The 15,840-nt window shown below is 45.8% G+C and overlaps 1 protein-coding gene across 2 annotated transcripts in view; it reads left to right on the plus strand.

Moving 5' to 3' along the window:
* Positions 1-15,840, plus strand: part of VOPP1 (VOPP1 WW domain binding protein) — a 109,748-nt gene that overhangs the window by 79,977 nt on the left and 13,931 nt on the right. For both annotated transcript variants that reach the window (XR_008296925.1, XM_027046065.2), the window contains exon 4: positions 3,503-3,639. Coding sequence is in view for 1 of the 2 variants with exons in the window: in XM_027046065.2 (XP_026901866.1) it covers positions 3,503-3,639 (137 nt within the window). In the remaining variant the exon portion in view is untranslated. The remainder of the gene's footprint in view (positions 1-3,502; positions 3,640-15,840) is intronic.

Genomic DNA, 15,840 nt, shown 5'->3' on the forward strand with positions numbered 1-15,840 from the left:
TAAACATGAAGGGTCTTGTACACACCAGGGTCCCATGGAGAGGCACTTAGGGTAGCCAGGCTCCTAAAAGAAGCAGGTGTCTAAATAAGTAATTCTATGTGGAGGGTTTTAAACTCGTGTTCTGGAAACACAGGATGGAGCCTCTCATCCCAGAAAAGTTGGGAAAAGCTACAAAGCTTCTGACTGGGTGTCAGAGAGGGTGTTCTGTTCAAAGGGACCAGCATGTTGATGGGACAAGGAGGTAAAAAGAGCCAACATAGTGAGAGAGTGGCAGAAGAGTCATGTGGGAGGCAGGTGTTTGTGGGGGAAGCATAGGGGATAGGAATATGGAGCTGGACATAGAGGGAAGGAAGGGCTACTCTCCAACCTTGGTCCCACCTCGTTTTTAAGGACTTCTGTCTCCTTACCATAGAACAAAGGTTTTGGAGGAGAATGCTTCCAAAAGTCCCCCCGGTTCTAAAATCTTGAGTAATCTTTGACCAACACAGTCTGAATGAAATCTTCATGGTTTGAAGAACTAGAGCAGTAGCACCCTTGAGTAGAGCTGGAAAGTACACTATGAAGGAGTAAAAACCAGCAGGGTTATTGTGTGCGTGAGCCCTGCCCCGGGGGCTCCCACCCACCTGGGTCTGCATCATGGTTCACCTGATGCCTGGGACGTGCATCCAGGGAGAGAGCTGTTGTGCTGAGTGCTGGGGGGAGGGCAAGAAGGGATTGAAAAAACACATTGAACTGAAGAAACCAGATTACTTTGGATAATGGAAAAGGCATGAATTTCCTCTCTTAATCCCCGTAAAGCTTCCAAAACCCGCTCAGCAATGAAAGGGAACATCTAGAGGACAGTCAAGCTTTAGTGCTTCAAAGAACAGCTTTTCTTTACTATACTCCTCTTTTTCCCCTTCCTCTCTTTCCTTGTTCTATAAGCTCATTTTCCTGACCCCTTGTCAGTTTCTCTCTTAAAATAAGTTCTCTCAGACCAATATTTCAATGAGGAATGAATCTGATGATTGATACCTAAGCTGGTAGTCAGTCTCCTACCTTTTGACTTGTTCTGTCCCTGCCTGGTAGTTACTTGGTCTCTGTTAGTCTAAGGTGCAATATCAGATGAGGTGCCTCAGCATCATTCATATCTGGCTAGGAGAAGAATAATCCCATGTGATAGTGGAACCAACACTGTGGCCTGTCCCATGGAAGAGACCCCTATCTCAGATTTCTTGTGCATTTTCCAAAACCAGGGAGCCCATCTCTTGGGAGTGAGTGGTAGCACTGTTTGAAAAGCACTATGTATCCTGTACATAAACCCTTACGCACAGTCAGTCTCTCTGTGCTCAGATACTTACAGTTCAGCCCACTGTTGAATGTAAGATCACCATTGAGTCCACCCCAGGGAAATTAGTCTTAAGAGCCGAAACAGTTCCCTTTGTGATTCCAGCATCTCGGTGCCGAGATGCCAGGCCCCTGCACAGTGGGATTCTTTGGTATCCCAAGACAGCAGCCCCCTCGGCCTCTCCCCCGTCTGCGGCCCACAGCCATCCTCTGGGGCCTCTTGCTGACCCAGCTGGCACACATGTGCTGTTCTTTCTACCCAGAATGTGCCTTCCCTCCCCTTCAACTGGCCTCTTTCTTTCCATCCTTCAGAACTAAGCTCAGATACTGCTTTGAAGGAAAAGAAGTTTTTTGGGTCACCTCGCTATAACACATACCCTTGTTTAAAACCTCGTGTTGCACTGAATTGTACACGTAAAAATGGTGAAAATGGTCACTTTTACATTATGTATATTTAACTGTATACACACATGTGCACTTGCGCACACACACACACACACACACACACACACACTTATGACGGCACCTTTGGTTTTCCTTCTTAGCACTTACCAGAGTTGTAAATCAGTGATTTTGTAAATTTGTTGTTTGCCGTCCCCCTCCTCTATCACAATTCAGGTTTAGTGGGTGGGAAGGGACTTTACCTTACTCTCTATAATGCGCAACATGGTTCTAGGACCAGAGGAGGTGCTTCAACATTATTGAATGAATAATGAACTAGAAGACAGGTCCAATAGCCACAATTTCAGCCCTTTCCCAAATCATTTCCTGACTGACTGATGGACTTACACTTAACATCATATTCATATTCTTAAAAACTTTATCGCCTCCTTTTTTCTTAAATTTCGTTTTTGTGTGGTCACATGCCTTTGACCACAACGCAGCGGGCTCTCCTGCTCATTCATCTTTCACAAGGCAGTAGGCTGCCCACACAGTGTGGGCATGAGTGAGGTTCTGGAAGGTTCCACGAGTCCCATCACAGTTTCCCAGCCGTGTCTGTGCAGGACAGACAACTTGGCCCTTCTCAGAATGACTTCCCATGTTTCTAGAAATACAAGGTATAGTGCAAATGTGAGGTGGGAAGAACCATTTATCCATTTCTCAGTCATTTATTGAATGCCAGTGATGTGACAATATCAGAGAATTTTCAGATGAATTAGACAAAGGTCCTGTCCTTAAAGCAGTCAGCTCTACTCTTCATTAGACTTTAAGGTCACATAGGAGGTCAGCCATACTTTGAACATAGAGATTTTATATCTGCGGCTCTTTTATGGAGTATGAGTACTTTCTCTAGTCCTGTAGTTTTTCTATAATTAAGGTGTGCTCTCGGAAGGTCACCATGTAAAATTTCTTTCTGAATATTCACGTAATAATGGAGAGAAAATGGCTAGAAAGGATAAATGTTCTTATCCGTGTTGCTTTCCCAGTGAAGAATGGAAAATGGGGGACATGGGCAGCGAGGCAAAAGCTGGGTCAGCCATGGCATTCAAGCAAGGTTGAGAAAGCATCTCCTGTTTTGACTAAAATTGAATTGAGGTAGAGCCATGGACAGGAAAGAGATGGCACCAACCCTTGGAAGGCAGCTAAGCATTTGGAGCTATTGGAGACAGAAAGCTCACTGAGAGACCTTCTCAGTGTGAGTGGGCTGCATTCAGGGGCATCCCAGAAGTCTGCAGGCCAGTGGTCTCCCTGGTGTCACCCACCCAGGAAGGTCCTGGGGGAAAAGTCAGAGGAAGGCCAGCCTGAGGAGCCGGGCACCGAGCCCCGCCTTCTGACCCTAGCACGTGGGAGTCAGTGCCCACGGATCTCCCAGTCCATGGGCCCAGGCCAGCCACTGTGTGCCCTGAGCCCCACCTCGCTGCTGCACCCTCAACCCCGGCTCCCGGCTGTGCCCTCAACCCCAGCTCCCTGCTGTGCCCTGAGCCCCGCCGCTGCGCCCTGAGCCCCGGCTCCCCGCTGCGCCCTGAACCCCACCTCGCCGCTGCGCCCTGGACCCCAGCTCCCCGCTGCACCCTGAGCCCCACCGCTGCGCCCTGAGCCCCGCCGCTGCACCTGAACCCCAGCTCCCCGCTGCGCCCTGGGCCCCACTGCTGTGCCCTGAACCCCAGCTCCCTGCTGCGCCCTGAGCCCCACTGCTGAGCCCTGAGCCCCAGCTCACCGCTGTGCTCTCGCTCAGGTTCCTTTTGATGATGGGCGTGCTCTTCTGCTGCGGAGCTGGCTTCTTCATCCGGAGGCGCATGTATCCCCCACCGCTGATCGAGGAGCCCGCCTTCAACGTATCCTATACCAGGCAGCCCCCCAACGCCACTCCAGGTCAGCCCACCCCTCGTCCTTGTCTCTGCTCTGTGCACTTTTTGTGTCCTCTGCAAGCATTTGTGAAAGTCACTGCTATGGAATATGCTAGAAGAGAAAATTCAGGCCGTGTTTATTCATTTAGTTCTGATGATCACCCTCACTGTGCATTTGTGTCGATATAAAGTGCAGCGTCTATTGGGCTGTATGTCTGTTACCTCATATTCTTACCTAATTAGTGGTGCACCTTTTATGCATGTTTTTGCAGTTCCTATAACCATATTGTTTGCTCCCTGTCCTCACCCTTAAAAATTATTTCGTGTATACATTTCTATACAAGCAGTAGGGTCCCTGCCATCATAATGCATCGGGACTAAATATTAATTATGCTACTAAATGGTGATTTGCTTAGATATTGTGTCATTGCTGACCATTTGTTTTCTCTTGGTTTGCTTTTTATTCATTCATTCAACAAGTATTTACTATGCATTCACTTGTATTCTGAGTACTTATAAATAGAGCACATTTTTGCACAAGTTACATTTGGCCTAATTAGGGAACATTACCCAAAGTGATGCCACAGACTCAAAAAAAATTAGTGGTTTCTTAATTCTTACAAAACTGTTTTCCCTATCTAAAATTCTCAGGTACTATGGAGGGTGATTTCAGGCCTCCCTTGGGACACAGGCTGGTTCCCTATTGTTCACATTATATGTGAGATGTTTTCCTTCCCTTTGAGGGCACCTTCTGAGAAGGAAGGGATAGTAGGGTAGCTGGGCATTGCTCAGCAGAGCTCCTGTCTTTCGGCCACTATGTGCTGAGGTGAGGTAACGGGCGTCCTTCCTGTGTTTGCTGCCTTGCTGGACACAGTCTCCACCTAGGCAGTGGAAGGCGGGGGCTCTCTCTTTTCATTGCACACCCCAGGTAGGCACAATTCTAGGAGCAGTTCTTGCCTTGGTTTTTATGAAGTTTCAGTCATGCAGGATGAATATGTCCTAGAGATGTACTCTACAGTGTAGAGTTTATGGTTAACAGCACTGTATTGTCCACTTCAAACTTTATGAAGACGGTAGCTCTTACATTAAGGGTTCTTAGCACCATAATAACAGTACTAAATTTGGAGGTGATGAATAGATTTATGGCATATATAGTGGTGCCGACTTCACAGTGTGTATTTATCTCCAAACTCACCAAGTTGTAGCCATTAAATAGGTCCAGCTTTTTGTATATCAATCATAAATTTAAAAAAAAAAAGCATTGGGGGGATTGAGTGTAAGTTTTCTCACTCCTGTTCTCCTGAGGACATGCTGTTCTCAAGATGCAAGGGGAGTGGAGACATTTATTTTTTTAATAAAAAAACTTTTACAGTTTTCTTCCACCAGGTACTCCCCAGGTTTTTTTTTTAATGTTTATTTATTATTTTTGAAAGAGAGACAGAGTGAGAGCAGGGAGGGGCAGAAAGAGGGAGACACAGAATCTGAAGCAGGCTCCAGGCTCTGAGCTGTCAGCACTGAGCCTGATATGGGGCTTGAACTCACAAACCGTGAGATCATGACCTGAGCCAAAGTCAGACACTTAACCGACTGAGCCAGGCGCCCCTCCCCAGTTTTTTTTTTTTTTTAAGGAATCACCTTTATTATTTTTTTAACGTTACTAAAAGATCTGAATATGTATTTTCCGTAACAGTTCAGAGGCTGCTCTGCGTTAAAAGCTTTCAACCAGGGTTAATACCACTTTTCACGTGTAAGTGGATTTTTATTCTTTCATATTCCAGCATCAGGTGAAGTGCAAATTTTCAGTTAAAGTTGGAGGGGGTGCAAAAATCAGATTTCATCTGGATTAGTCTGACCCCATCTTCCCCCCCCTCCCCCCCCCCCCCCCCCCCCCGCTCAAGAAATAAACAGATCAGAGAAATTGGGTCAAAGGCTTCTAAATTTCTTTTTTTTCTGTCGTCACTTCCTGCTATTCTCTCCCGGGTGCTTTGCCAAGTGCATTAACAGCATTGACTGTGCTGAATTTTAATCCCTTCTGTATACTTTGGGCCCCCCCAGTGAGCCCGTGCTTCAGTACGATTTACATCTCAGGCACCAGGCAGTCTCATGTCTGCCAGCTGAGGGAACTGGTCAGCCTGCGGTCGGGATTCAGAGTGGCCACGCTTGGAGCCCGGAGTCCCGGCCTGCTGGAACTGCTCACTCTGTCCATATGTACTGTACAGCTGCTGAGGTACAGCAGGTGCATGGGACACTGCAGTGCGGCCTGGGTTCCAGCCCTCACCCACTTGTGTGTTGCACAGTTTGCACAACTGTGTGTGAAAGCCTGCGCAGTTGCACAAATGGTCACCAACCATGGTGAGAGCTATGAAGGAAAACTTCAGGATGCAGGGAAGCCATGTGTGTGAGAGACTCAGTCTGGTATACGGGTGGATGGGACTGAAGAGTATGAATGAATGTTTAAGTGGCAGTGAGTGGGGAAGGAGTGAGTGGGGAAGGGACCAAGAAGAGAGGCCCTGTGGTCTTCCTTTCCTGCCAGCCTTTACTATGCCCGCCAAGTCTCTGGAGCTGCAGAGCTCCAAACAGCTGCTGTCCGTCCTGTGGCCACAGCACCGACTGCAGGACACTAGAAGATGGCATAAATGTAGGGCAGGAGAGTCCCAAGTAAAACATATCAAGTCCCTTTTGTAGACAGTGGAGAAAGACCAGAATTGCCAGTGAGCAGCTGTTCAGGGCAAAGCCCAGCCTCTCAAACATCTCGGGCACTGTGGTTTGATCACATTCTACCTTGTAGTTGGAGGCATTTGGAGAAATGGGAGGCATTCATTTTCTTCCAAGGCCTGCCATGATATAGTTACCATTGGAGCTGATGAAAGGGCCCATTCACCACCTGCTGGGAGACATTGATTTGGGTGCCTCCACCCCTCTAGAGTGAGTCGTCACCCTCTTTCTTCCATTTGTACATTTCATGCAGACCCATAGCAGTATGAAATAGCCAATCCCCAGATATACCTATCAGAGTATCTTAAGAAAATAAGACTTGCTTTGTGCCATAGGAGTGTGTGGTTTCCATAATTTCACTACCAAATCAGGGTCTGTGTCCTCTGTCACAGCACTAAGCTTGGAAGCAATGTAAGCGCTTTGATATGATTGTTTAGAACTAGTCATAAAAAAATAGGGCCTGTTGGGTTTTCAGTGATTCCAGTGTAGATACCCCCCTTCATCCTGTCAGTGGGATTCACGCCCTCTGCAGATGTTTGTTGAGATCCTGTAATGCTCAGGGCACCGTGCCCTTGGGAGATATTCAGGGTAAGAAGGCCATGCAGGGCGTGGCAGTCTAGGAAGAGAAACTCTGTGACATCATATGATAGGTTCACAGGATAAATATTATGCAGAACAGACCGCTCAGGAATATGGTATCTTTGTGAGACACAAGCCAGTATTTGTGGACTTGCTGGGGTGGCTCCCTTTCTCCTCTGTTGATCTGGGTGGGGGGAGTGGATTTGGTGAGCTTTGCATGAAGAAGAAAAGGCAGAAGGTTTTAGAGAACCTACTAGCTCACTGGAGGATGGGGGAGAGTGGCAGCTCACATCCTGGAACCAGCTCCCCAGGCCAGCGTGGCTGAGTGGAGGAAAGCAGATCTACACCATTGCAGACCTGCTCCTACCTGGGACAAGGGGAGGACTGTGACCTCATCATCGTGGTTCTAGGGGGCTGATGCAGGTTGGAGCAAGACGCAGGGGAAGATACTGACAAACGAGGTGTGTAACTGAAGTTCAGAAGTAGGGCTCCAAGTCCGCCCAGGAACCAGGAGAAACCAAGGCTGAAGCTTAGGGCCTACCATTAGCTCATTTGTGCCTTGAGCTAGGTGAGGGATGTGCAGAGAAGCCGTGGTTTGGGAAACAAAAAGAGGCACCTGTACAGGGGCTTAGGAGGCCTAAGGTCTGTGAGATCAGAGTGGGCCACGTCCCTTCTGAGCCTCAGCACTTTATCTGCAAATTGGAATCATATAAAAAGAAGTTAGAGTGGAAGAGAGCCAAAGCATAAGAGACTCTTAAAAACTGAGAACAAACTGAGGGTTGATGGGGGGTGGGAGGGAGGGGAGGGTGGGTGATGGGTATTGAGGAGGATACCTGTTGGGATGAGCACTGGGTGTTGTATGGAAACCAATTTGACAATAAACTTCATATATCGAAAAAAAAAAAAAAGCACTCCTCATTTTAGTTAGTCTTTCTATATAGAGGTGGCCAAAATGTCACTGAAGAAAGCCAGAGCTCCCTAAATGCTGTCTCCCCCCTGCTCCAATCTTTCCACATCAGGCTGCTGACAGGGCCCATTGGACATTTCCTCCTGGGTAGGGAGGAAAGATAGACTTCACTCATTCATTCAGACATTAGCTAACTTGGCAGCAGCCGCTGTGTTCACACAGGAGGAAGGGTGTGACGAAGACGTCCACACTGCTGCCCTTTCACAGCTTGTGGCACGAGGGGTGGGATGGGGAAGAGGGTCAGAGGTACAAGCTTCCAGTAATAAGGTAAGTAAGTTCATGGTGACTATAGTTAACAATACTGCATATTTGGAAGCTGCTAAGAGGGTAGATCTTAAAAGTTCTCATCACAAAGGAAAAAATATATATGTAACCACGCAAAGTGATGGATGTTAGATAACTTTGTGGTGATTCTTTTACAATGCATACGTCTATATCAAATCATGATGTTTATATCTTCAACTTACACAATGCTCTGTGTCAGTTATACCTCAGTACAACTGGAAGAAAAAAGGAACTTTGAGAACAATCAGAAAAAAACATAAAAGCCGTGGTAAAGCAGAGTTGTGGGTCTGAAGGAGAGCAAGCAGGGCCTGGATTTCAGGAAGGTCTGAATGGTGGCCTGAACTGAACGTGGTGCCCACAAGATGAATGTGGGGATGGGGGAGGAATGGGGGCTGCCAAGAAAAGGATGATTCAATGATGGCCTCTCTTCTTTATGGGATATTATGTGGTCACCAAAGTTAATGGTCAAAATCAAGGCCATGTAACTAGCCAGACAACTGTAAAGCCATGTTCAGGGAAGAGGGCAGTGGGTGACGTGTTATTTTGAGTAGTTGATTCCGACTGTGTAATTGCACAAACGCATAGAGAGGGATCAAAGAGAACAGTCAGTAATGACATCGGGGGTGTTAATGCGATCTGAGTTTTCTTGAAAGATGGTTTGCTTTAATACTGGTTAATGTGACTAATACTGATTTAAAAAGATAGAAGATGCAGCATTCCATCCAGTATTCCACTGGGAGATACATTTTTCTTCCTTTCCAGCAGTGCATTTATGGTGAATTTGTTGATGGTTTCCTGACTGTTCTAATGTCTCAATCTTGTACCAAGTCTATGTCTCAATCTTGTACCAAATCTCTCAACCTGCAGTGACTCTAGTGGTCTGACTGAATGACCCCAACTGCAGGAAAATGGAAATAGTGGGGAGTGTGTTTTGACAGTTTAATAACCTTCCAAACCAGGGCTGAGACACAAACAGAGCTGCTTCAGTTCTGGGGCAGCCTGTTTTAGAGCCAGGGGAATAAGCATAAGTGTTCAATGTGACGGTGCTTCAGGTATGTGGAGATGGTGATGAGACAGCCCTGCAGTCATCTGTCGCCATCTCTGACCTCTGCAGCTCTAAGGTGTTCATAGTTTATTTTCCAAAGAAACACTGGGTGAAGAGACCCAGGTGGGTCGGGGGTGGGAGGGACCCTGTGCTTCCCAGGGACTCTCAGCCATTCCCCTCCACTGTGTTGCTCTCGGGCACCCCCTTCAGGATGAAATTAGTTTAGAATTTATGTTTTTGGTGAACGAAAGTAACTGGAAATCTTTAAGTTATTTGTTTTAAAAGTCACAAATGCCTGTGTACTAATACTGATATACTTTTCACAACTACCAGGGTTCTCCTTACCAGTTCATCCCAATGGCAGAAGGTGACTAGCTGACCAGATATTTAGGGTTGATGGAGAGGGGTGGTTTGAGATCGGTTTCATCTAGTGAAGCCCAAGAATTATTGCCTCACAGCATTGAGTTCCTCCTTGATACTTTTTTCCCAGAAAGTTCCATGTGTCTGTCTGATTTTCTGCCTGTGTGTCTCACTCTTTCTGCCATTGTTACTCTGATAATTCTTTCGAACTCTGATGCCACCTTTTTTTTCTATGACAACTCAATTGCTATTTCTTACCATTTGCATTACTCAGTTCATGTAAAGTAGATACATCTAGAGTGTTCTCCCATATAAAAATGGGAGTTTAATTTTTTTCCTGCCATTTGAAAATGTGAGGTTTTTGTTCCCTCCATAAAAGCATTTACTATCTTTAGCTACTAGAGATAGATAACACACTTCACACAGAGTGCAATTCAAAAGGAAAGGCATTTTTTATAGCCTGTCCTGTTGGTAGGCAGCTCATGTTGTTACTTTAATAATGACAGCATTCCCATCTATAATCTTTGATCACCCGGGACAGAAACTTCTAGCACAGTTAAGTCTCCTGCTTCTTATTCTGCACTCTGGCAATGACAGACAGAAGACAGAGTCTGAGCACCCAGTCCACGTTCGTAAAAAACTGCTCCTACCTCCGGGAGGACGACACAAGTCTGAAGTGTGTTCCTTACATGGTTCCAGCATGCAGAGCTGGTCAGACAGACTGTCCCCACCCCCTTTGCTTGCAGTTAAGGTCCTTAGCTTACCTTTCAGGTCTGCTTCTTCACCTGTCCAGGCCACCTCCCCGGTCTGTCATCGTGAATTTTTCTCCCTAAATTCTTTGAAATGACTTTAGTCATTTCAGAGTTGAAGTAAGGACACACTTGGGTCAAACTAGACAGAGGGCAGAGAGGTGGCAGAGAGGTCCCCAAATGATGGTGTGTACCCACACAGTTTCCTTCTGTCACCTGCCAAATGTATTTTTAGCACAGGTGCCGTGTGTTAAGTGCTGTGCTTAGCCTCAGTGCCATACAGTGGATATTAAACAGATGACCCCTGCCTCTGGGCTCCTGAAGGACAGCGAGACAGTGTGATGGCAGCAGGAACTCCTAACCTCTGCTCTAGTAGAAAAACGTGGAAGCTATAGATCCCACAGTTAAAAATGATGAAGTTTGAAATTCTTTCTCTCTTATTTTACACATTTGGGTCGTCTGTGGAACTTCAGCCAAAATCCAACGTGCATGACCTGCCTTTTACCTTTTCAGTTGACCTTTTATAAACTTTTAGTGTCCTCTAATACATTTTCTATTTTTTTTTTTAGACTTTTAATGTCTCAGGGAGGTACTTTCAAATGATGTGAGATTTTGTTTCTCTGTCTGCTGTTTGTTGTATATTGATATTTTAACCCTTACATCTCTGTGGAGGAAAAGCTGTCTGGTGGGAAGGTAGGCTGGCTACTCATTTGAGACCCTTGAAGGTAATCGTTATTCCTGAAAACAAAATGAGCTTAGCACTGGGTTTGTGGCCAACAGGGATGTTTTATTAGCTCCAAAAAGGAGGAGAGAAAATCCTATGAAGTGACTGACAGAATCCTACCGGTCATTGGGTTTGAGCCCGCCTTCCAGCTGATGAGCCAGTTCTCTGTGCTCTGTTCCCCACCCCCAAACTGGCCTCCCATTTGTCACCAGACACTACAGTGAAAGAAAGTCAGCTCCAGTGTTACTTTTGCCGTCCATGGGTGACTCTGCCCAGCATTTTAGTTTGTGAGGCTTCTCCAAACCGGGGAAGCACATGATAAGGCAGGAAGAGGAAACAGCATGTCTGTCCCAGTTTCGGTTGATAACGACTGGCAGAGGTGTAGACAGCAGGGACAAAAGGAACACCACTATTGAGTTTGACAGTTTATTATACATGTTTGTAGTGTTTACTCTTGGGATTAAGAGTTAACATGTCTGCATTCTAAATCCGCATCAAAGATGGTAATAAACTTTTTTCAAAGACAAGAGAAACATGGAGGAGTTATAAAAGCAAACTATGATGGCAGTAGAAGACTACCTACAATATATATTACAGTGACTCTAAATGTGTTAAAGTATCATCAGGTCGTGTTAGAAACCCAACTTCTTACTGCTTTAAAGAGAGACGAAGAACGTAACAGAAAAGGAATAGGAATGCCTTAGGGGGTGTTTAGCAGAGAAGTAGAATGATCAAAGGTGATTTGACAGCAGCGGTGGCCTGGGCGAGGGTGGTGGCAACAGAGCGGCGTGGGGTCCTTCTGGGCTTAGAGCTCACAGGACCTACGGAAGAGTTCAGGTGAAGGGAGGGACCTAACCTCTTTATGACTCCGATTTCTCTTCTGAGACGGAGAATAATAATATGTTATGAAGATCAACAGGTACTTCTAAAGTGTCTAGTTCTTGCTACTCAAAGCTGGGGCTGGTGGCATAAGTGCCTCCCTAGGAGCTTGTCAGGAGTGCGGACTCTCTTGTGGTCCCCCAGACGACCTGCTGCGTCAGCATCTGCATTTTAACAAGATCCCCAGTGAGTAGAATAGGACCGCACAGGGGAGTACTAGGTGTTGGATAAGGAACAAAATGCGGGGGCCAGTGATGGCAGTATGTAATCTCATAGAAGCTAAGCGTCAAAACCTGCGGACGAACCATTGAGATCCACAGGACCGGAGTAGAATTTAGTCCATGTGTCTGCTGGGCTGATGTGATGGCCGTTGTTCTTTTTCTGCCTTGTGTTCTAGGATTTGCTCTGTGGAATACCACTTACCACTGAATTCTTAGCAGTTACTTTGGCTTCTGTTTCAAAACATTGTCAGAAGTGAGCAAAACTACTTTCTTCCCTCAACTTCTGATTTATACAACCAGGAAAGAAAAAGTCAAGACTTTTGGTGGAAGGGTTTTGGGTTTTTTTTTTTCCTACTTAACCTTGCTCACAAAGCTTGGTGACACATTGGGGCCCCAGCGTTCACGTGTGTCTCAGCTGTGTTTCAACTGCATCATCTCTATAAAACCCTGACGGGTCAGGATGAAATTATTAGGTACCTAATACAGATATTCCTTTTAACTCCTTCCCCCTGCTCCCAAAGAAGCAGTAGATTAAGCCCCCCCTGTTTTCTTTGTGATGGGTAATACATCCAAGTCAGTTCTTCTTCTGGTTCCCTTCTTTCAGCTTACCGATATTTTTTACCAGCTATTTATCTTTGAAGACATAATCCATGATTTTCTGAATATATACACATATATAAAGGAAGACTTTTTCACACTATTAAGATAATTGTGTATTGTGAAGACATAACTTGAGTTATATGTATTGAATAACTTCAAGTGTGTGAAACAAACACTTAGAAATGAGAGGAAAGAATGTGGAGTGCCCTTGCATTACTACTGACTTGACCGAAGTATAAAAGTTAATGGAGCACTTAAAAGAATTTATTGACTTGTACACCACAAAGAAAATCAGGGTAAGTTTACAAAAGCAGAAGTCACATACCTCAGGGTCTGGGCTAGGATGCTCTCGGGTTCATTTCTGTCTTCATGCCTCTCTATCAGATCTTGGGAATGTGACTCAGTTTCCCTAAGCTTCAAGCTCCTGACTGTGAGGCTGAGATCGTAAGAGACCTTCTTAGGGTGATTGTGTATGAGTTGATCCGTAGACTCTGCTTAGCTCCGGGCCTGAGGCAACGCTCCCTAAGTGACAGTAATTGCTTCTCCTACTGTTTCTAAACCTTGTAGTTTTAAGAAATCTATAAATGAGCAAATAAGTCATCTGCTCCCACTTGGGAATAAAAGAATACCCCCTATGTCATTAGCTGAGCAAATGAAGGAGAGAAGTGAGGGAGGACCCCGAGGGCCTGGTGTTCACCCCACCACATCCCAAGCCTCCGCACCCAATCTTCCCAACTCAGCAAGGGGCTAGTCTGTTCTGCCAGTTGCTCAGGCTGAAAGCCATCATGACAGTTTCTCCTGTCTGCCCCTCTCCTGCTGCCTCCTTTTATCCAGATTACCATAGGAGCCTCCTCACTAGCCTTCTTGCTTCCCCCTTCCCCAGCTTTGGTCTGTTTCCAACAAAGCAAACGGTCAAAGAGAGGCCCCGGCTTCTACTCACAACTCTCCAGAGGCCACCCCCCCACTCCCCTGTTCACAGTCAGAGGCCCTTACCGTAGCCAATGAGGCTCCTGTCTGTCTCTTACGTCTCCCCCTCCTGCTACTCTTCCGTTCCCACATACCTCTCCTGCTCCTGTCCTCCCGGCTCATTCCACTCCCACCACACACTGGCCTTTGCTTTACCTCAAACCTACCGGGCTGTGATGTTGGTGTCTTTTGCACTGTGATTTCTTCTGCCTAAAAGACTCTGTGTCCATCTAAACCCACCCCGCCATGTATACGTGGTGTGCTTCCCATCACCCTCCCCCACTGCACTCATGGTATGCTCCTTCATAACCCTCACCCCAGGTTCACATGGTGTGCTCCCCCATCCTCCTCCTTCTAGGTACACATGGCTGCTCCCCAATCACCTGCCCCCCCCCCACCGGCACGTACCTGTGGTGTACTCCTCATTACCTACTGCCCCCAGCTACACATGGCTGCTCCCTCATCACCCTCCCCCACCATTTACACATCGTATACTCCCCCACATACATCTCCTCCATCACCCTCACCCCAGGTGCAAGTGGACCCGTGTGGCTCCACTTAGGTACAGATTTTTTTTCGATACATAAAGTACAGTACTGTAAATGTATATTCTCTTCCTTATGACATTCTTCTAACCTTTTCTCCAGCTTACTTTATTGTAAGAATGCAGTATACAATACATATAACATACAAAATATGTGTTAATTGACGGGCTTTGTTGTCATTGAGGCTTCTAGTCAACAGTAGGCTATTACTAGTTAAGTTCCGAGGGAGTCAAAGTTATGCACGGATTTTAACTGCACAGGCAGTCGGTGCTCATCACCTTGGTGTTGTTCGAGGGTCAACTGTATTTTGGAATTTTTAAGTCTCTTGAAGGCTTGTCACTTACAGGGAAGAGTTGGAGGGTAAATTACAGTTCACCTGGTCAGTTTCAGTCTCAGCTCAGTGGCAGCTACCGGTCCTCAACTCAGGCCCCTTGAAAGGCCGCTGGGCACATATTCCTTGGGGAGCTTGCACATAGCAAGCAGGAGCAGGGTGGGCAAAGGGACCCTGTCCTCCAAATATAGGTACTGTGCACTCTGATGGTGTTTGCTGCTACTGACTAAAGAGGCAGGCAGCCCCTGTCACACCTCCCCACGCTGTTGCAAGTGTCTCCCTGCTCTGGCTGAGGTGGCCTCCAGGGCACTTATGTGGCCACTGCCCTTCTCCCCATCCCTTCCTTTTTCACTTTTTCCCCTTTAAGAGCTAGACAGTAAAGACCAGGATGTTCCAAACCAACTGCATACACCAGAAAAGTTAGAAAGAGAGCGTGCATCCCAGGGAAAAGCTCAGAAATGACCTGAGAAGTCCATAAGTTTATACTTCAGGCTTATTCTCAGCACAGAGACAGCCTACAACAATTAACTTTATAAAATAAAAATAAAAATATTAGCAAAACAACAGTAAACTGTCGGGAAGGAGAGGAGGATGTTATTTCCATAGTTACCACATTATTAGATTCAAATGTCTGATGTTCAACAACAACAAAAATCACAAATCATACAAAGAAACAGGAAAGTATGGTCCATTCAAGGCAAAAATTAAATAAAGAGACTGTTCCTGAAAAATACCTAATGGTACATCTGCTAGACAAGTCTTTAAAATACGTGTCTTAAAGGTGCTCAACAAAAACAAATAGCTCAAAGAACTACAGGAATATGTGGAGAAGGTCAAGAAAACAATGTATAAAAAAATGGAAATATCATTAAAGCAATAACCTAAAAAGATAACAACAAGGAATTCTGGAGCGAAAAAGTACAATAAGTGAAATGAGAAATTTACCACATGGATTCAAATACAGATCTGAACAAGCAGAAGGAACAATCAGGGAACTGAAGACAGGACAATGGACTTGATCAAGTCTGAGGGACAGAAAGAACAAAGATTGAAGAAAAGTGGACAGAGCCTAAGAGTCTTGTAGGGCACCATCAACCAGACCAACATATGCATTGTAGAAGTGTCAGAAGTAGAAGAGAGAGAAAAAGCACAGAGAATATTTGAAGAAATAATGTTTGAAAACTTCCAAAATTTTATGAAAAACATGAATATAAACATCCAAGAAGCTAAACAAACTCCAAGTAAGAGGAACTTAGAGAG

The sequence above is a fragment of the Acinonyx jubatus genome, chromosome A2 (assembly GCF_027475565.1).
Source record: "Acinonyx jubatus isolate Ajub_Pintada_27869175 chromosome A2, VMU_Ajub_asm_v1.0, whole genome shotgun sequence".
NCBI lineage: Eukaryota > Metazoa > Chordata > Mammalia > Carnivora > Felidae > Acinonyx > Acinonyx jubatus.